This window comes from Scyliorhinus torazame, chromosome 9 (genome assembly GCF_047496885.1).
Source record: "Scyliorhinus torazame isolate Kashiwa2021f chromosome 9, sScyTor2.1, whole genome shotgun sequence".
Classification (NCBI taxonomy): Eukaryota; Metazoa; Chordata; class Chondrichthyes; order Carcharhiniformes; family Scyliorhinidae; genus Scyliorhinus; species Scyliorhinus torazame.
This window is the reverse complement of record NC_092715.1, coordinates 4,414,129-4,434,881: the sequence shown is the minus strand read 5'-3', so window position 1 is coordinate 4,434,881 and position 20,753 is coordinate 4,414,129. Positions and strand designations below refer to the sequence as shown.

At 50.5% G+C, this 20,753-nt stretch overlaps 1 protein-coding gene across 2 annotated transcripts in view; it reads left to right on the top strand.

Annotated features, from left to right (window-relative positions):
- agxt2 (alanine--glyoxylate aminotransferase 2) overlaps positions 1–20,753 on the top strand; it is a 600,286-nt gene that overhangs the window by 445,230 nt on the left and 134,303 nt on the right. For both annotated transcript variants that reach the window (XM_072515583.1, XM_072515582.1), the window contains one exon: positions 1,877–1,975. In XM_072515583.1, coding sequence (XP_072371684.1) covers positions 1,877–1,975 — 99 coding nt within the window. The remainder of the gene's footprint in view (positions 1–1,876; positions 1,976–20,753) is intronic.

Sequence of the window (20,753 nt, the reverse complement as noted above, 5' to 3'; positions counted from 1 at the left end):
AGCGGTTCAAGACGGCAGCTCACCCCCACCTTCTGAAGGGCAGCTCGGTCTGGACAATAAATGCGGCCTAACCAGCGACCCCCAAACCCCAGAAATTAATTTTTTAAAAGCACCGTGTGAATCCCCCCCCCCACAGTGTGAATCCCCCCCACGCAGTGTGAACCCCCCCCCCCGCAGTGTGAATCCCCCCCCCGCAGTGTGAATCCCCCCCCCCCGCAGTGTGAATCCCCCCCCCCCCCAGTGTGAATCACCACCCCCACAGTGTGAACCCCCCCCCCGCAGTGTGAACCCCCCCCCCGCAGTGTGAACCCCCCCCCCGCAGTGTGAATCCCCCCCCCGCAGTGTGAATTCCCCCCCCCCACAGTGTGAATCACCACCCCCACAGTGTGAATCCCCCCCCGCAGTGTGAATCCCCCCCCCGCAGTGTGAATCACCCCCCCCCCAGTGTGAATCACCCCCCCACAGTGTGAATCCCCCCCCAGTGTGAATCCCCCCCCAAAGTGTGAATCCCCCCCCAAAGTGTGAATCCCCCCCCACAGTGTGAATCCCCCCCCACAGTGTGAATCCCCCCCCCCAGTGTGAATTCCCCCCCCACAGTGTGACCCCCCCCACACAGTGTGAATCCCCCCCCCCACAGTGTGAATCCCCCCCACAGTGTGAATCACCCCCCCCAGTGTGAATCCCCCCCCCCAGTGTGAATCCCCCCCCACAGTGTGAATCCCCCCCCACAGTGTGAATCCCCCCCCCAGTGTGAATCCCTCCCCCACAGTGTGAATCCCCCCCACAGTGCCACCCCCACAATGTGAATTCCCCCCCAGTGTGAATCCCCCCCAAAGTGTGAATCCCCCCCCCCCAGTGTGAATCCCTCCCCCACAGTGTGAATCCCCCCACAGTGTGAATCCCCCCCACAGTGCCACCCCCACAATGTGAATCCCCCCCCAGTGTGAATCCCCCCCCACAGTGTGAATCCCCCCCCAGTGTGAATCCCCCCCAAAGTGTGAATCCCCCCCCACAGTGTGAATCCCCCCCCAGTGTGAATCCCCCCCAAAGTGTGAATCCCCCCCCACAGTGTGAATCCCCCCCCCACAGTGTGAATTCCCCCCCACAGTGTGACCCCCCCCAGTGTGAATCCCCCCCCACAGTGTGAATTCCCCCCCCACAGTGTGAATCACCCCCCCCAGTGTGAATCCCCCCCACAGTGTGAATCCCCCCCCACAGTGTGAATCCCCCCCCACAGTGTGAATCCCCCCCGCCCAGTGTGAATCCCTCCCCCAGTGTGAATCCCCCCCACAGTGTGAATCCCCCCCACAGTGCCACCCCCACAATGTGAATCCCCCCCACAATGTGAATCCCCCCCAGTGTGAATCCCCCCCACAGTGTGAATCCCCCCCACAGTGTGAATCCCCCCCAGTGTGAAACCCCCCCACAGTGTGAATCCCCTCCACAGTGTGAATCCCCCCCCCCGTGTGAATCCCCCCCCCACAGTGTGACCCCCCCCACAGTGTGAATCCCCCCTCAGTGTCCCCCCACAGTGTGAATCCCCCCTCAGTGTCCCCCCCCACAGCGTGAATCCCTCCCGTAGTGTGAATCCCCCCCCCCACAGTGTTAATCCCCCCCCCACAGTGTGACCCCCCCCACAGTGTGACCCCCCCCACAGTGTGACCCCCCCCCACAGTGTGAATCCCCCCCGTAGTGTGAATCCCCCCCGTAGTGTGAATCCCCCCTCAGTGTCCCCTCCACAGTATGAATCCCCCCCACAGTGTGACCCCCCCCCCACAGTGTGACCCCCCCCCACAGTGTGAATCCCCCCCCCCCCCCATAGTGAATTTGGTGTCAGTCTTTCAGTGATCTCAATTATTTTTATGTTAATTCACAGAATTCTCAGAAGCCCCTCGCCACTAAAGAAATGAATGAGATTTGGGAAGACTGCAGAGAAATGGGCCTGCTCCTGGGTAAAGGTGGAATGTGTGGACAGGTAATGATCGCACAGTCCAGGCCTACACTGGACAACACACTGGACATACATAAGATCCAGGCGACTTCAAACTGATGAAGCTTTGGAGGACAAATCTCAAACGCGCAATAAAGAGGGCTAAAAGGGGTCATGAAATATCTTTGGCTAACAGGGTTAAGGAAAATCCCAAAGCCTTTTATTCATATATAAGGAGCAAGAGGGTAACTAGAGAAAGGATTGGCCCACTCAAAGACACAAGAGGGAATTTATGCGTGGAGTCAGAGGAAATGGGCGAGATTCTTAATGAGTACTTTGCATCGGTATTCACCAAGGAGAGGGACATGACAGATGTTGAGGCTGGGGATGGGTGTTTAAATACTCTAGGTCAAGTCGGCATAAGGAAGGGGGAAGTTTTGGGTATTCTAATAGGCATTAAGGTGGACAGGTCCCCAGGTCCGGATGGGATCTATCCCAGGTTATTGAGGGAAGCGAGGGAAGAAATAGCTGGGGCCTTAACAGATTTCTTTGCAGCATCATTGAGCACGGGTGAGGTCCCGGAGGACTGGAGAATTGCTAATGTTGTCCCTTTGTTTAAGAAGGGTAGCAGGGATAATCCAGGGAATTATAGACCTGTGAGCTTGACGTCAGTGGTAGGCAAACTGTTGGAGAAGACACTGAGGGACAGGATCTATTCACATTTGGAAGAAAATAGACTTATCAGTGATTGGCAGCATGGTTTTGTGCAGGGAAGGTCATGTCTTACAAACCTAATAGAATTCTTTGAGGAAGTGACAAAGTTAATTGATGAGGGAAGGGCTGTAGATGTCATATACATGGACTTCAGTAAGGCGTTTGATAAAGTTTCCCATGGCAGGTTGATGGAAAAAGTGAAGTTGTATGGGGTTCAGGGTGTACTAACTAGATGGATAAAGAACTAGCTGGGCAACAGGAGACAGAGAGTAGTGGTGGAAGGGAGTGTCTCAAAATGGAGAAAGGTGACTAGTGGTGTTCCACAGGGATCCGTGCTCGGACCACTGTTGTTTGTGATATACATAAATGATCTGGACGACGGTATAGGTGGTCTGATTAGCAAGTTTGCAGATGATATTAAAATTGGTGGAGTTGCAGATAGCGAGGAGGACTGTCAGAGAATACAGCAAAATATCGATAGATTGGAGAGTTGGGCAGAGAAATGGCAGATGGAGTTCAACAAACAAAGAACAAAGAAATGTACAGCACAGGAACAGGCCCTTCGGCCCTCCAAGCCCGTGCCGATCATGCAGCCCGACTAAACTACAATCTTCTACACTTCCTGGGTCCGTATCCCTCTATTCCCATCCTATTCATGTATTTGTCAAGATGCCCCTTAAATGTCACTATCATCCCTGCTTCCACCACCTCCTCCGGTAGCGAGTTCCAGGTACCCACTACCCTCTGCGTAAAAAACTTGCCTCGTACATCTACTCTAAACCTTGCTCCTCTCACCTTAAACCTATGCCCCCTAGTAATTGACCCCTCTACCCTGGGGAAAAGCCTCTGACTATCCACTCTGTCTATGCCCCTCATAATTTTGTAGACCTCTATCAGGTCGCCCCTCAACTTCCTTCGTTCCAGTGAGAACAAACCGAGTTTATTCAATCGCTCCTCATAGCTTATGCCCTCCATACCAGGCAACATTCTGGTAAATCTCTTCTGCACCCTCTCGAAAGCCTCCACACCCTTCTGGTAGTGTGGCGACCAGAATTGAACACTATACTCCAAGTGTGGCCTAACTAAGGTTCTATACAGCTGCAACATGACTTGCCAATTCTTATACTCAATGCCCCGGCCAATGAAGGCAAGCATGCCGTATGCCTTCTTGACTACCTTCTCCACCTGTATTGCCCCTTTCAGTGACCTGTGGACCTGTACTCCTAGATCTCTTTGACTTTCAATACTCTTGAGGGTTCTACCATTCACTGTATATTCCCTATCTGCATTAGACCTTCCAAAATGCATTACCTCACATTTGTCCGGATTAAACTCCATCTGCCATCTCTCCGCCGAAGTCTCCAGACAATCTAAATCCTGCTGTATCCTCTGACAGTCCTCATCGCTATCCGCAATTCCACCAACCTTTGTGTCGTCTGCAAACTTACTAATCAGACCAGTTACATTTTCCTCCAAATCATTTATATATACTACAAAGAGCAAAGGTCCCAGCACTGATCCCTGTGGAACACCACTGGTCACAGCCCTCCAATGAGAAAAGCATCCTTCCATTGCTACTCTCTGCCTTCTATGGCCTAGCCAGTTCTGTGTCCACCTTGCCAGCTCACCCCTGATCCCATGTGACTTCACCTTTTGTACTAGTCTACCATGAGGGACCTTGTCAAAGGCCTTACTGAAGTCCATATAGACAATATCCACTGCCCTACCTGCATCAATCATCTTAGTGACCTCCTCGAAAAACTCTATCAAGTTAGTGAGACACGACCTCCCCTTCACAAAACCGTGCTGCCTCTCACTAATACGTCCATTTGCATCCAAATGGGAGTAGATCCTGTCTCGAAGAATTCTCTCCAATAATTTCCCTACCACTGAAGTAAGGCTCACCGGCCTGTAGTTCCCGGGATTATCCTTGCTACCCTTCTTAAACAGAGGAACAACATTGGCTATTCTCCAGTCCTCCGGGACATCCCCTGAAGACAGCGAGGATCCAAAGATTTCTGTCAAGGCCTCAGCAATTTCCTCCCCAGCCTCCTTCGGTATTCTGGGGTAGATCCCATCAGGCCCTGGGGACTTATCTACCTTAAAATATTTTAAGACACCCAACACCTCGTCTTTTTGGATCTCAATGTGACCCAGGCTATCTACACACCCTTCTCCAGACTCAACATCTACCAATTTCTTCTCTTTGATGAATACTGATGCAAAGTATTCATTTCGTACCTCGCCCATTTATAGAACATAGAACAATACAGCGCAGTACAGGCCCTTCGGCCCACGATGTTGCACCGAAACAAAAGCCATCTAACCTACACTATGCCATTATCATCCATATGTTTATCCAATAAACTTTTAAATGCCCTCAATGTTGGCGAGTTCACTACTGTAGCAGGTAGGGCATTCCACGGCCTCACTACATTTCCTCTGGCTCCACACATAGATTCTTTGCCTATCCTTCAGTGGGCCAACCCTTTCCCTGGCTACCCTCTTGCTTTTTATGTACGTGTAAAAAGCCTTGGGATTTTCCTTAACCCTATTTGCCAATGACTTTTCGTGACCCCTTCTAGCCCTCCTGACTCCTTGCTTAAGTTCCTTCCTACTTTCCTTATATTCCTCGCAGGCTTTGTCTGTTCCCAGCCTTTTAGCCCTGACAAATGCCTCCTTTTTCTTTTTGACGAGGCCTACAATATCTCTCGTCATCCAAGGTTCCCGAAAATTGCCGTATTTATCCTTCTTCCTCACAGGAACATGCCGGTCCTGAATTCCTTTCAACTGACACTTGAAAGCCTCCCATGTGTCAGATGTTGATTTGCCCTCAAACATCCGCCCCCAATCTATGTTCTTCAGTTCCCGCCTAATATTGTTATAATTAGCCTTCCCCCAATTTAGCACATTCATCCGAGGACCACTCTTATCCTTGTCCACCAGTACTTTAAAACTTACTGAATTGTGGTCACTGTTACCAAAATGCTCCCCTACTGAAACATCTACCACCTGGCCTGGCTCATTCCCCAATACCAGGTCCAGTACCGCCCCTTCCCTAGTTGGACTGTCTACATATTGTTTTAAGAAGCCCTCCAGGATGCTCCTTACAAACTCCGCCCCGTCTGAGCCCCTGGCACTAAGTGAGTCCCAGTCAATATTGGGGAAGTTGAAGTCTCCCATCACCACAACCCTGTTGTTTTTACTCTTTTCCAAAATCTGTCTACCTATCTGCTCCTCTATCTCCCGCTGGCTGTTGGGAGGCCTGTAGTAAACCCCCAACATTGTGACTGCACCCTTCTTATTCCTGATCTCTACCCATATAGCCTTACTGCCCTCTGAGGTGTCCTCCCGCAGTACAGCTGTGATATTCTCCCGAACCAGTAGCGCAACTTCGCCTCCCCTTTTACATCCCCTCTATCCCGCCTGAAACATCTAAATCCTGGAACGTTTACCTGCCAATCCTGCCCTTCCCTCAACCAGGTCTCTGTAATGGCAACAACATCATAGTTCCAAGTACTAATCCAAGCTCTAAGTTCATCTGCCTTACCCGTAATACTTCTTGCATTAAAACATATGCACTTCAGGCCACCAGACCCGCTGTGTTCAGCAACTTCTCCCTGTCTGCTCTGCCTCAGAGCCACACTGTCCCTATTCCCTAGTTCTCCCTCAATGCTCTCACCTTCTGACCTATTGCTCCCGTGCCCACCTCCCTGCCATACTAGTTTAAACCCTCCCGTGTGACACTAGCAAACCTCGCGGCCAGGATATTTATGCCTCTCCGGTTTAGATGCAACCCGTCCTTCTTATACAGGTCACACCTGCCCCGGAAGAGCTCCCAGTGGTCCAGTGTTTAGCTGCTCTATCTTCCTATTTCTAGCCTCACTGGCACGTGGCACAGGGAGTAATCCCGAGATTACAACCCTCGAGGTCCTGTCTTTTAACTTTCTGCCTAGCTGACTTCCGGGTGCGGCTATGCAGAGCTAGGTCGCATATTCGGTAGCTCCCGCTTGGAACGGACTTTTGGGCTCTTTTACAGGGCCCCCACGGTATTTGTTTGACATTTCCCGGTGTGGGAAGAAGGCGGCAATATTCCCCCGACAGTGTCCCCCAGGAAGGGTATGTCTCTGGGTTGCCAGACACGGCAGAAACAGTAAAAGATTTGGCTGCAACTGCAGGATAAACAGGGCCTCTTCCAGCATGCAGGCGGGAGAAGGGCAAGCTTAAAGCTGCAAGCTGACCTGAGGGCCTGTATCAAAAGTGAATTCTAGCAGCAGAGGGAACAACTGTGAAAAGACCTCATCAAGGCCACTGAAGGGACTTCCGGTTGCGGTGATGCCTAGCTAGCCGCACGCTTCGGCGGCTCCAGCTCCGACGGACCTTCGGGCTCTTTTAAGAGCCCCAACGGGGAATTTTTCGACGACGCAACCCGGTGTGGGGTGTGTGAGAAGGGAGTCCCCCCCCAAACGAAGGAGGAAAAAACCGGCGGCGGCGGCTGCAGCGCGAGGAATCGTCGACCAAAGGGTCAGAAAGAGAGAAGCACAAGATGGCGGCGGAGAAAGCGCAGGCGACATGGGGGCCTGAACAGGATGAAATTGTGAGACGGTGCGTGGAGCTGCTGAAGAGGGAGGTGCTGACCCCGATGCTACAGGCAATTGAGGGGCTCAAGGAGACATTAAAGACCCAGGAGACAGAGCTCCGCGTGGTGGAGCAGAAGGTGACAGATATTGAGGACGAGATCCTGGGCCTGGCGGTTAAGACACAGACGCACGAGGCACTTCATAAAAAGTGTACTGACAGGATTGAGGCCCTTGAAAATGGAGCGTGAAGGAAGAACTTTAGACCTCGAGGTCTCCCGGAGGGTGTGGAAGGAGTGGACTGTGGAGAGTGCGCAAGTAAGATGCTGAGCTCACTGATGGGTGCTGAGGCCCCTGCGGGCCCCATGGAGGTGGAGTGGGCAAATCGGATCCCGGCGAGAAGACCAAAAGCGGGAGAACCACCCAGGGCGATAATCGTGCGATTTTACCGCCTTAAGGACAGAGAAGAGGTCCTGAGATGGGCTAAAAAGGTGCGGAGTAGCAGATGGGAGAATGCAGTGGTACGGGTATACCAGGATTGGAGTGCGGAGGTGGCGAGAAGAAGGGCGAGCTTCAACCGAGCCAAAGAGGTGTTGCATAAAAGGAAGGTGAAGTTTGGGATGCTGCAGCCGGCAAGACTATGGGTCACGTATCAGGAGAGACACCATTATTTCGTGACGGCGGAGGAAGCATGGACCTTCATCAAAGAAGAGAAATTGGATCGGAACTGAGGGACTGATGCTGCAGGAAATGTTATTGTTAATGTTATGGTTGAAGTTAATTGAGAAGTAAATTGGGAAGGGGGGAGACATTGGGGAAATGTGGGCGCCGGTGAGGGGGGAAAGACGGGACATAGTTGGAGAATGGGGAAGGAGAGGGGGAGGGGAAAGGGAGCTGCGCCATAAGAGGCGGGTCAGGTAAAGGGATGTTCCCGCGCCAGAAAGAATAAGGCGGGAAGACAGGCGCAAGGCGGATGGGAGTTCCCCACACGGGGGGGTCGAGGAGTGAGCAGGAGTAGCCGGGGTCAGTTGAAGTCAGCTGACTTACGGAAGTAATATGGGGGGAGCAATCATGCTAGAAAGAGATCTAGCGGGGAGGGGGGGAGGGGGGGGGGACAACTGGGTTGCTGCTGCGGAAATCCAAAAGGAAATGGCTAAAGAGTGGGTGGGCGGGGATGGTGTGCAACGCTGGGGGAGCGAGCGGGAGCGCGGAGGCGGGATATGGGACTGGCCTAGAGAAGGTAATGGCTAGTCGACACGGGAGGGGGGCAGGTAGCCCCCTAGTGAGGCTGATCACGTGGAACGTGAGAGGCCTGAACGGACCGATAAAAAGGGCTCGAGTGCTCACGCATTTGAAAGGACTAAGGGCAGACGTGGTTATGCTCCAAGAGACGCACCTAAAGGTGGCGGACCAAGTTAGGCTAAGGAAAGGATGGGTGGGACAGGTGTTCCACTCAGGACTGGACGCAAAGAATAGAGGGGTGGCCATTTTGGTGGGGAAACGGGTAGTATTTGAAGCAAAGAACATCGTAGCAGATAGCGGAGGTAGATATGTAATGGTGAGTGGCAGGCTGGAGGGAATGGAGGTCGTGTTGGTTAATGTGTATGCCCCAAACTGGGACGATGCGGGATTTATGAGACGGATGCTGGGGCGTATACCGGACCTGGAGGTAGGAAACTTGATTTTAGGAGGGGACTTTAATACGGTGCTGGACCCGGGGCTAGATAGATCTAGATCTAGGACCGGAAGAAGGCCGGCAGCGGCCAAGGTACTTAAGGGGTTTATGGACCAAATGGGGGGAGTGGATCCATGGCGATTTCTTAGACCTAGGGCTAGGGAGTTTTCCTTCTTCTCCCATGTCCATAAAGTGTACTCCCGGATAGATTTTTTTGTTTTGGGAAGGTCGTTGATCTCTAGGGTGGAAGAAGCTGAGTACTCAGCCATAGCGGTTTCGGATCATGCCCCACATTGGGTGGACCTGGAATTAGGAGAGGAAAGGGAGCAGAGAACACTCTGGCGATTAGATGTGGGACTGATGGCGGATGAGGGAGTGTGTGCAAGAGTGCGGGGGTGTATTGAGAGATACCTGGAGGTCAATGACGACGGCGAGGTCCCTGTGGGAGTGGTATGGGAAGCACTAAAAGCGGTGGCCAGAGGAGAGCTGATCTCCATTGGGGCCCACAAAAGGAAAACAGAGGCCAAGGAAAGGGAAAGATTACTGGGGGAGATTTTAAGGGTGGATAGGGAATTTGCAGAGACCGCGGAGGAGGAATTGTACAGGGAGAGGAGACGACTCCAGACGGAATTTGACCTTCTGACCACCAGAAAGGCGGAGGTACTGTGGAGGAAGGCACAGGGGAGGAGGTATGAATATGGGGAAAAGGCGAGTCGCCTGTTGGCTCATCAATTGCGAAAGAGGGCAGCAGCGAGGGAGATAGGAGGAATTAGAGACGAAAGGGGAGACACGGTGCGAAGGGCAGGAAAGATAAATGAGGTGTTCAAGACCTTCTATGAGGAACTGTATAGGTCTCAACCCCCAGAGGGAGAGGAGGGGATGCGGCAGTTCCTGGACCAATTGAGGTTCCCGAAAGTGGAGGAGCGGGGGGTGGTAGGCCTGGGGGCACCGATTGGGGTGGACGAGGGTATTAAGGGACTGGGAAGCATGCAAGCAGGGAAGGCCCCAGGACCAGACGGGTTCCCGGTGGAGTATTACAGAAAATATGTGGACTTGTTGGCCCCGTTGATGGTGAGGACGTTCAATGAGGCCAGGAAAGGGGGGACTCTACCCCCGACGATGTCGGAGGCGACGATATCGTTAATTTTGAAGAGGGATAAAGATCCGTTGCAGTGCGGGTCCTATAGACCCATTTCATTATTGAACGTGGACGCCAAATTGTTGGCAAAGGTACTGGCATCGAGGATAGAGGACTGTGTCCCGGGGGTGGTGCACGAAGACCAGACAGGGTTCGTAAAAGGGAGACAACTGAATGTTAACGTGCGACGACTATTAGGGGTGATAATGATGCCCCCAGTGGAGGGGGTGGCAGAGATAGTGGTGGCAATGGACGCAGTGAAGGCATTTAATAGGGTGGAGTGGGAGTATTTATGGGAAGTGTTAAGGAGGTTTGGGTTTGGGAACGGGTTTATTAGCTGGGTTAGACTTCTTTATGGGGCTCCAATGGCAAGCGTAGTTACAGGTCGACATAGATCGGAGTATTTCCGACTATATAGGGGAACAAGACAGGGATGCCGCTGTCTCCATTGTTGTTCGTGTTGGCAATTGAACCTCTGGCCATGGTGTTGAGAGACTCCAGGAAATGGAGAGGGGTGATTAGAGGGGGAGAAAAACACCGAGTCTCGTTATACGCGGATGACCTATTGTTATACGTGTCGGACCCAGCGGGGGGGGATGATAGAGGTTATGCGAATTTTGAGGGGGTTCGGGGATTTCTCGGGGTATAGGCTAAACATGGGGAAGAGTGAATTATTTGTGATACATCCAGGGGACCAGAGTAGAGAGATAGAAGGCTTGCCTCTAAGGAAAGTGGAAAGAAACTTCCGATACCTGGGGATTCAGATCGCTAGGAGCTGGGGAACCTTGCACAGACTTAATCTGACACGGTTGGTAGAACAAATGGAGGAGGACTTCAAGAGGTGGGACATGCAGCCTCTATCGCTGGCGGGCAGGGTGCAAGCAATTAAGATGATGGTCCTCCCGAGGTTCTTATTTGTATTTCAATGTCTCCCTATACTAATCACCAAGACCTTTTTTAATAAAATAGACAGAAGCATCACGAGCTTCGTGTGGGCAGGGAAAGTTCCGAGAGTAAGGAGGGGGTTCCTTCAGCGGAGTAGGGACAGAGGAGGATTGGCACTACCGAACTTGGGCGATTACTATTGGGCCACCAATGTGGCAATGATACGTAAATAGATGATGGAGGGTGAGGGAGCGGCGTGGAAAAGACTGGAGAGAAAGTCCTGTAAAGGGACGAGTTTAGAGGCGCTGGTGACGGCGCCGCTACCGATCTCACCTAAAAAGTTTACCACGAACCCGGTGGTGGCGGCAACATTGAATATCTGGGGACAGTGGAGGCGACAGAGAGGGGTGCGGGGAGCCCTGGTGGGGTCCCCAATCAGGAACAACCATAGGTTCGCCCCAGGAAGAATGGATGGAGGATTTCAGAGCTGGTACCAGTTGGGAATTAGGAGGGTGGGAGATTTATTTATAGATGGGACTTTTGCGAGCTTGGGAGCGCTTGAGGAAAAGTATAAGTTGCCCCGGGGAAATTTCTTGAGATATATGCAGGTGAGGGCGTTTACTTGACAACAGGTGAGGGAATTTCCGTTGCTCCCGACACAGGGGATACAGGACAGGGTGCTTTCAGGGGTGTGGGTCGGAGAGGGCAAGGTGTCAGAGATTTACCGAGAGATGAGGGAAGAGGGGGAGGAATCGGTGGGCGAACTAAAAGGAAAGTTGGAAGAAGAACTAGGTGAGGAGATAGAGGAGGGTATGTGGGCTGATGCCCTAAGCAGGGTAAATTCCTCTTCCTCATGTGCCAGGCTTAGCCTGATTCAATTTAAGGTGCTACATAGAGCACACATAACGGGGGCAAGATTGAGCAGGTTCTTTGGAGTGGAGGACAAATGTGGGAGGTGTGGCGGGAGCCCGGCAAACCACGCACATATGTTTTGGGCGTGCCCGGCACTGGAAGGGTATTGGAAGGGAGTGACGGGAGTGATTTCGCGGGTGGTGAAGGCCCGGGTCAAACCAGGCTGGGGGTTAGCTCTATTTGGAGTTGCAGAAGAGCCGGGAGTGCAGGAGGCGAAAGAGGCCGACGTTGTGGCCTTTGCGTCCCTAGTAGCCCGGCGCAGGATCCTACTCATGTGGAAGGAGGCAAAACCCCCCGGACTGGAGGCCTGGGTAAATGATATGGCGGGGTTTATTAAACTGGAGCAGATAAAGTTTGCCCTGAGAGGATCGGCTCAAGGGTTCACCAGGCGGTGGCAGCCATTTCTCGACTACCTAGGGGAACGTTAGAGGGAAGACAGATGACCAGCAGCAGCAACCCAGGGGGAGGGGGGGGAGGGGGGGAGGGGGGTTTAGTTTAGTTTAGGTCAAATATAAAGGGGTTTTGTTACTTGTGTATTGTTAAAAATTTCTGTATTGTTATTGTTGCGTTTGCTTTGTAAGAGGGGAAAAATTGTTGTTTGGGAAAAGAATTTCAATAAAACATATTTTTAAAAAAAAACTTTCTGCCTAGCTCCCTGAACTCCTGCTGCAGGACCTCATGCCCCTTCCTGCCCATGTCGTTAGTACCAATATGTACAACGACCTCTGCCTGTTTGCCCTCCCCCTTCAGGATGCCCTCTACCCGTTCGGAGACATCCTGGACCCTGGCACCAGGGAGGCAACATACCATCCTGGAGTCTCTTTCACGTCCACAGAAGCGCCTATCTGTGCCCCTGACTATAGAGTCCCCTATTACTATTACTCTTCTGCGCTTTGACCCTCCCATCTGAACATCAGAGCCAGCCGTGGTGCCACTGCTCTGGCTGCTGCTGTTTTCCCCTGATAGGCTATCCCCCCCGACAGTATCCAAAGGGGTATATCTGTTCGAGAGGGGGACAACCACAGGGCATTCCTGCACTGACTGCCTGCCCTTTCTGGTGGTCACCCATTTCTCTGCCTGCACCTTGGGTGTGACCACATTTACATAACTGCGATCTATGACGCTTTCCGCCACCTGCATGCTCCTAAGTGCATCCAATTGCTGCTCCAACCGAACCATGCGGTCTGTGAGGAGCTCCAGTTGGGTGCACTTTCTGCAGATGAAGCCATCCGGGACGCTGGAAGCCTCCCGGACCTACCACATCTCACAGTCAGAGCACAGCACCCCTCTAACTGACATTGCATCAATTAATTAAAATTAAAATTAAAATGTTTTATTTTTTTTTTTGAATTTTTTTTTTAAATTTCAAAGTTACTGTTAACTATCTGTTTCTTAGCACTAGATTTCTAATAGAAATGTGAAAGCTAAATATAGTACTCTCCGATCTCTGGCTTAGATACCCCTCTAAATTATAATTAAGTAATTATGTTTAATTAGATACCAATGCTCAATTTTTTAAAATTTAATGTAGATTCCCAACCAGCCACTCAGGTCACAGCTTTTCTGTGATGTCACTTCAGTTTCCCCCCGACACACACACAATTTGAAAAAGGTACAAAAGTAAAAATGAGTAAAAATCACTTACTTACCTTCTTAGTGTTAATAATAAAATATGGTACTTACCTCACACCAATGGGTTTTATTATTAGGTTAGAGGAGGAGGGCGGGTGGGAGACACTACACGTGTAGTGTCTCGGGTTTCCTCTCCACCAGAATTTATTGGTGAGGGTCTTCCCAGAAGTCCGCGGGTCGAACATCCTGTTCCCGCCTTAAATACTAAAATATAAAAAAAACAGAAAAGAGGGACCGAAAACCGTTCCAGGTAAATGTTTTTAAAGGACAGACTTACCTCCCAGCAATCACTTCCGCACTGCCCCCGCTGAAATTGACTCACCAGCTCTTCTCCCGCTGAAATCGACTGGCCTGCCCCTGCAAAGACAAGTGTTGTTAAAGGACAGACTTACCTCCCAGCAATCACTTCCGCACTGCCCCCGCTGAAACTGACTCACCAGCTCTTCTCCCGCCGAAATCGACTGGCCTGCCCCTGCAAAGACAAGTGTTTTTAAAGGACAGACTTACCTCCCAGCAATCACTGAAGAAGGCCAACACTCCATAGGCCTTCTTCACAACCCTATCAACCTGGGTGGCAACTTTCAGGGATCTATGTACATGGACACCTAGATCCCTCTGCTATTCCACACTTCCAAGAACTTTACCATTAGCCAAATATTCCGCATTCCTGTTATTCCTTCCAAAGTGAATCACCTCACACTTCTCTACATTAAACTCCATTTGCCACCTCTCAGCCCAGCTCTGCAGCTCATCTATGTCCCTCTGTAACCTGCTACATCCTTCCACACTATCGACAACACCACCGATTCGTCTGCAAATTTACTCACCCACCCTTCTGCGCCTTCCTCTAGGTCATTGATAAAAATGACAAACAGCAACGGCCCCAGAACAGATCCTTGTGGTACTCCACTTGTAACTGAACTCCATTCGGAACATTTCCCATCAACCACCACCCTCTGTCTTCTTTCAGCTAGCCAATTTCTGATCCACATCTCTAAATCACCCTCAATCCCCAGCCTCCGTATTTTCTGCAATAGCCTACGTGGGGAACCTTATCAAACGCTTTGCTGAAATCCATATACACCACATCAACTGCTCTACCCTCGTCTACCTGTTCAGTCACCTTCTCAAAGAACTCGATAAGGTTTGTGAGGCATGACCTACCCTTCACAAAGCCATGCTGACTATCCCTGATCATATTATTCCTATCTAGATGATTATAAATCTTGTCTCTTATAATCCCCTCCAAGACTTGACCCACTACAGACGTGAGGCTCACCGGTCTATAGTTGCCGGGGTTGTCTCTGCTCCCCTTTTTGAACAAAGGGACCACATTTGCTATCCTCCAGTCCTCTGGCACTATTCCTGTAGCCAATGATGACATAAAAATCAAAGCCAAAGGTCCAGCAATCTCTTCCCTGGCCTCCCAGAGAATCCTAGGATAAATCCCATCAGGACCCGGGGACTTATCTATTTTCAGCCTGTCCAGAATTGCCAACACCTCTTCCCTACGTACCTCAGTGCCATCTATTCTATTAGCCTGGGTCTCAGCATTCTCCTCCACAACATTATCTTTTTCCAGAGTGAATACTGACGAAAAATATTCATTTAGTATCTCGCCTATCTCTTCAGACTCCACACACAACTTCCCATCCCTGTCCTTGACTGGTCCTACTCTTTCCCTAGTCATTCGCTTATTCCTGACATACCTATAGAAAGCTTTTGGTTTTTCCTTGATCCTACCTGCCAAATACTTCTCATGTCCCCTCCTTGCTCGTCTTAGCTCTCTCTTTAGATCCTTCCTCGCTACCTTGTAACTATCCATCACCCCAACTGAAACTTCACACCTCATCTTCACATAGGCCTCCTTCTTCCTCTTAACAAGAGATTCCACTTCTTTGGTAAACCACGGTTCCCTCGCTCGACGCCTTCCTCCCTGCCTGACCGGTACATACTTATCAAGAACACGCAGTAGCTGATCCTTGAACAAGCTCCACTTATCCAGTGTGCCCAACACTTGCAGCCTACTTCTCCACCTTATCCCCCCCAAGTCACGTCTAATGGCATCATAATTGCCCTTCCCCCAGCTATAACTCTTGCCCTGCGGTGTATACTTATCCCTTTCCATCATTAACGTAAACGTCACCGAATTGTGGTCACTGTCCACAAAGTGCTATCCTACCTCCAAATCCAACACCTGGCCTGGTTCATTCCCCAAAACCAAATCCAACGTGGCCTCGCCTCTTGTTGGCCTGTCAACATATTGTGTCAGGAAACCCTCCTTCACACACTGTACAAAAATCGACCCATCTAATGTACTCGAACTATATCTTTTCCAGTCAATATTTGGAAAGTTAAAGTCTCCCATAACTACCCTGTTACTTTCGCTCTTATCCAGGATCATCCTCGCCATCCTTTCCTCTACATCCCTAGAACTATTTGGAGGCCTATAGAAGACTCCCAACAGTGTGACCTCTCCTTTCATGTTTCTAACCTCAGCCCATACTACCTCGGAAGATGTAGTCTTCGGCTAATGGTAAAGTTCTTGAAAGTGTGGATGAGCAGAGGGATCTAGGTGTCCATGTACATAGATCCCTGAAAGTTGCCACCCAGGTTGATAGGGTTGTGAAGAAGGCCTATGGAGTGTTGGCCTTTATTGGTAGAGGGATTGAGTTCCGGAGTCGGGAGGTCATGTTGCAGCTGTACAGAACTCTGGTACGGCCGCATTTGGAGTATTGCGTACAGTTCTGGTCACTGCATTATAGGAAGGACATGGAGGCTTTGGAGCGGGTGCAGAGGAGATTTACCAGGATGTTGCCTGGTATGGAGGGAAAATCTTATGAGGAAAGGCTGATGGACTTGAGGTTGTTTTCGTTGGAGAGAAGAAGGTTAAGAGGAGACTTAATAGAGGCATACAAAATGATCAGGGGGTTGGATAGGGTGGACAGTGAGAGCCTTCTCCCGCGGATGGAAATGGCTGGCACGAGGGGACATAACTTTAAACTGAGGGGTAATAGATATAGGACAGAGGTCAGAGGTAGGTTCTTTACGCAAAGAGTAGTGAGGCCGTGGAATGCCCTACCTGCTACAGTAGTGAACTCGCCAACATTGAGGGCATTTAAAAGTTTATTGGATAAACATATGGATGATAATGGCATAGTGTAGGTTAGATGGCTTTTGTTTCGGTGCAACATCGTGGGCCGAAGGGCCTGTACTGCGCTGTATTGTTCTATGTTTAAAAGTTTATTGGATAAACGTATGGATGATAATGGCATAGTGTAGGTTAGATGGCTTTTGTTTCAGTGCAACATCGTGGGCCGAAGGGCCTGTACTGCGCTGTATTGTTCTATGTTCTATGTTCTATGAGTCCCCATCTAGCATCCTCTCCGCCACCGTAATACTGCTCTTGACTAGCAGCGCCACACCTCCCCCTCTTTTGCCTCCTTCTCTGAGCTTACTAAAACACCTAAACCCCGGAACCTGCAACATCCATTCCTGTCCCTGCTCTATCCATGTCTCCAAAATGGCCACAACATCGAAGTCCCAGGTACCAACCCATGCTGCCAGTTCCCCTACCTTGTTTCGTATACTCCTGGCATTGAAGTAGACACACTTCAAACCACCTACCTGAACACTGGCCCCCTCCTGCGACGTCAAATCTGTGCTCCTGACCTCTATACTCTCATTCTCCCTTACCCTAAAACTACAATCCAGGTTCCCATGCCCCTGCTGCATTAGTTTAAACCCCCCCAAAGAGCACTAACAAATCTCCCCCCCAGGATATTTGTGCCCCTCAGGTTCAGATGTAGACCATCCTGTCTGTAGAGGTCCCACCTTCCCCAGAAAGAGCCCCAGTTATCCAGAAATCTGAATCCCTCCCGCCTGCACCATCCCTGTAGCCACGTGTTTAATTGCTCTCTCTCCCTATTCCTCATCTCACTATCACGTGGCACGGGCAACAACCCAGAGATAACAACTCTGTTTGTTCTAGTTCTGAGCTTCCATCCTAGCTCCCTGAAAGCCTGCCTGACATCCTTGTCCCCTTTCCTACCTATGTCATTAGTGCCAATGTGGACCACGACTTGGGGCTGCTCCCCCTCCCCCTAAGGACCCGGAAAACACGATCCGAGACATCACGTACCCTTGCACCTGGGAGGCAACATACCAAACGTGAGTCTCTCACGCTCCCACAAAATCTCCTATCTGTGCCCCTGACTATCGAGTCCCCAATTACTAATGCTCTGTTCCTCTCCCCCCTTCCCTTCTGAGCAACAGGGACAGATTCCGTGCCAGAGGCCCGTACCCCATGGCTTACCCCTGGTAAGTCCCCCCCCCCCCACAAGTATCCAAAGCGGTATACTTGTTTCTCAGGGGAACGACCGCAGGGGATCCCTGCACTGACTGCTTCTTCCCAGTCCCTTTTACAGTTACCCATCTATCTCCAATCTTTGGTGTAACTAATTCCCTGAAGCTGCTATCTATGACCCCCTCTGCCTCCCGAATGATCCGAAGTTCTTCCAACTCCAGCTCCAGTTCCCTAACTCGGTCTTGGAGGAGCTGGAGATGGCAGCACTTCCTGCAGGTAAAATCAGCAGGGACACTAACTGCATCCCTCACCTCAAACATCCTGCAGGAGGAACATTGCACTCCCTTCCCTGCCATTCCTCTAACTTTCTATCAAGATCTGGCTAACAACTAAATTAAATTTTTTTAAAATAATAATAATAATAAAATATGGTACTTACCTCACACCAATGGGTTTTATTATTAGGTTAGAGGAGGAGGGCGGGTGGGAGACACTACACGTGTAGTGTCTCGGGTTTCCTCTCCACCAGAATTTATTGGTGAGGGTCTTCCCAGAAGTCCGCGGGTCGAACTTCCTGTTCCCGCCTTAAACACTAAAATTTTTTTTTAAAAACAGCAAAGAGGGACCGAAAACGGGACCAGGTAAGTGTTTACCGCTGAAATTGACTAGCCTGCTCCTGTGAAGGTCTCCCAGAAATCACTAACGCACCGCTCCCGCTGAAATCGACTGGCCTGCTCCTGCAAAGACAAGTGTTTTTAAAGGAGAGACTTACCTCCCAGAAATCACTTGCGCACTGCTCCCGCTGAAATTGACTAGCCTGCTCCGCTCCCGCTGAAATCGACTGGCCTGCTCCTGCAAAGACAAGTGTTTTTAAAGGAGAGACTTACCTCCCAGAAATCACTTGCGCACTGCTCCCGCTGAAATTGACTAGCCTGCTCCCGCTCCCGCCTTCCCGCCTAATATTGTTATAATTAGCCTTGCCCCAATTTAGCACATTCACCCTAGGACCACTCTTATCCTTGTCCACCAGTACTTTAAAACTTACTAAATTGTGGTCACTGTTACCGAAATGCTCCCCTACTGAAACATCTACCACCTGGCCGGGCTCATTCCCCAATACCAGGTCCAGTACAGCCCCTTCCCTAGTTGGACTGTTTACATATTGTTTTAAGAAGCCCTCCTGGATGCTCCTTACAAACTCCGCCCCGTCTAAGCCCCTGGCACTAAGTGAGTCCCAGTCAATATTGGGGAAGTTGAAGTCTTCCATCACCACAGCCCTGTTGTTTTTACTCTTTTCCAAAATCTGTCTACCTATCTGCTCCTCTATCTCCCGCTCAATCCAGGCAAATGCGAGGTGATGCATTTTGGAAGATCTAATTCAAGAGCGGACTATACGGTCAATGGAAGAGTCCTTGGGGAAAATTGATGTACAGAGAGATCTGGGAGTTCAGGTCCATTGTACCCTGAAGGTGGCAACGCAGGTCGATAGAGTGGTCAAGAAGGCATACAGCATGCTTGCCTTCATCGGACGGGGTATTGAGTACAAGAGTCGGCAGGTCATGTTACAGTTGTGTAGGACTTTGGTTAGGCCACATTTGGAATACTGCGTGCAGTTCTGGTCGCCACGTTACCAGAAGGATGTGGATGCTTTAGAGAGGGTGCAGAGGAGGTTCACCAGGATGTTGCCTGGTATGGAGGGTGCTAGCTATGAAGAGAGGTTGAGTAGATTAGGATTGTTTTCGTTGGAAAGACGGAGGTTGAGGGGGGGCCTGATTGAGGTCTATAAAATTATGAGAGGTATGGACTGGGTGGATAGCAACAAGCTTTTTCCAAGAGTGGGGGTGTCACTTACAGGGGGTCACGATTTCAAGGTGAGATGGGAAAGTTTAAGGGAGATGTGCGTGGAAAGCTTTTTACGCAGAGGGTGATGGGTGCCTGGAACGCTTTGCCAGCAGAGGTGGTAGAGGCGGGCACAATAGCATCATTTAGGATGCATCTAGACAGATATATGAACGGGCGGGGAACAGAGGGAAGTAGATCCTTGGAAAATAGGCGACAGGTTTAGATAAAGGATCTGGGTCGGCGCAGGCTTGGGGGGCCGAAGGGCCTGTTCCTGTGCTGTAATTTTCTTTGTTCTTTGTCCTGACACTTTCTTACAGAGTCCCAGCATGGAAAAGGCCCTTCGACCCTTCCCGTGTGCCAGTCAAAAACAACCACTTCACTATTCTAATCCGTTTCCCCGCACTTGGCCCATAACCACAAGACCATAAGACAGGAGCAGAATTAGGCCACTCGGCCCATCGAGTCTGCTCCGCCATTCAATCATGGCTGATATTTTCCCATCCCCATTCTCCTGCCTTCTCCCCATAACCCCTGATCCCTTATTGATCAAGAACCTATCTATCTCTGTCTTAAAGACACTCAGTGATTTGGCCTCCACAGCCTTCTGCGGCAAAGAGTTCCACAGATTCACCACCCTCTGGCTGAAGAAATTCCTCCTAATTTCTGTTTTAAAGGATCGTCCCTTCAGTCTGAGATGGTGTCCTCTGGTTCTAGTTTTTCCTACAAGTGGAAACATCTTCTCCACGTCCACTCTAACCAGGCCTCGCAGTATCCTGTAAGTTTCAATAAGATCCCCCCTCATCCTTCTAAACTCCAACGAGTACAGACCCAGAGTCCTCAAACGTTCCTCATACGACAAGCTCTTCATTCCAGGGATCATTCTTGTGAACCTCCTCTGGATCCTTTCCAAGGCCAGCACATCCTTCCTTAGATACGGGGCCCAAAACTGCTCACAATACTGCAAATGGGGTCTGACCAGAGCCTTATACAGCCTCAGAAGTACATCCCTGGTCTTGTATTCTAGCCCTCTTGACATGAATGCTCACATTGCATTTGCCTTCCTAACTGCCGACTGAACCTGCACATTAACCTTAAGAGAATCGTGAACAAGGACTCCCAAGTCCCTTTGTGCTTCTGATTTC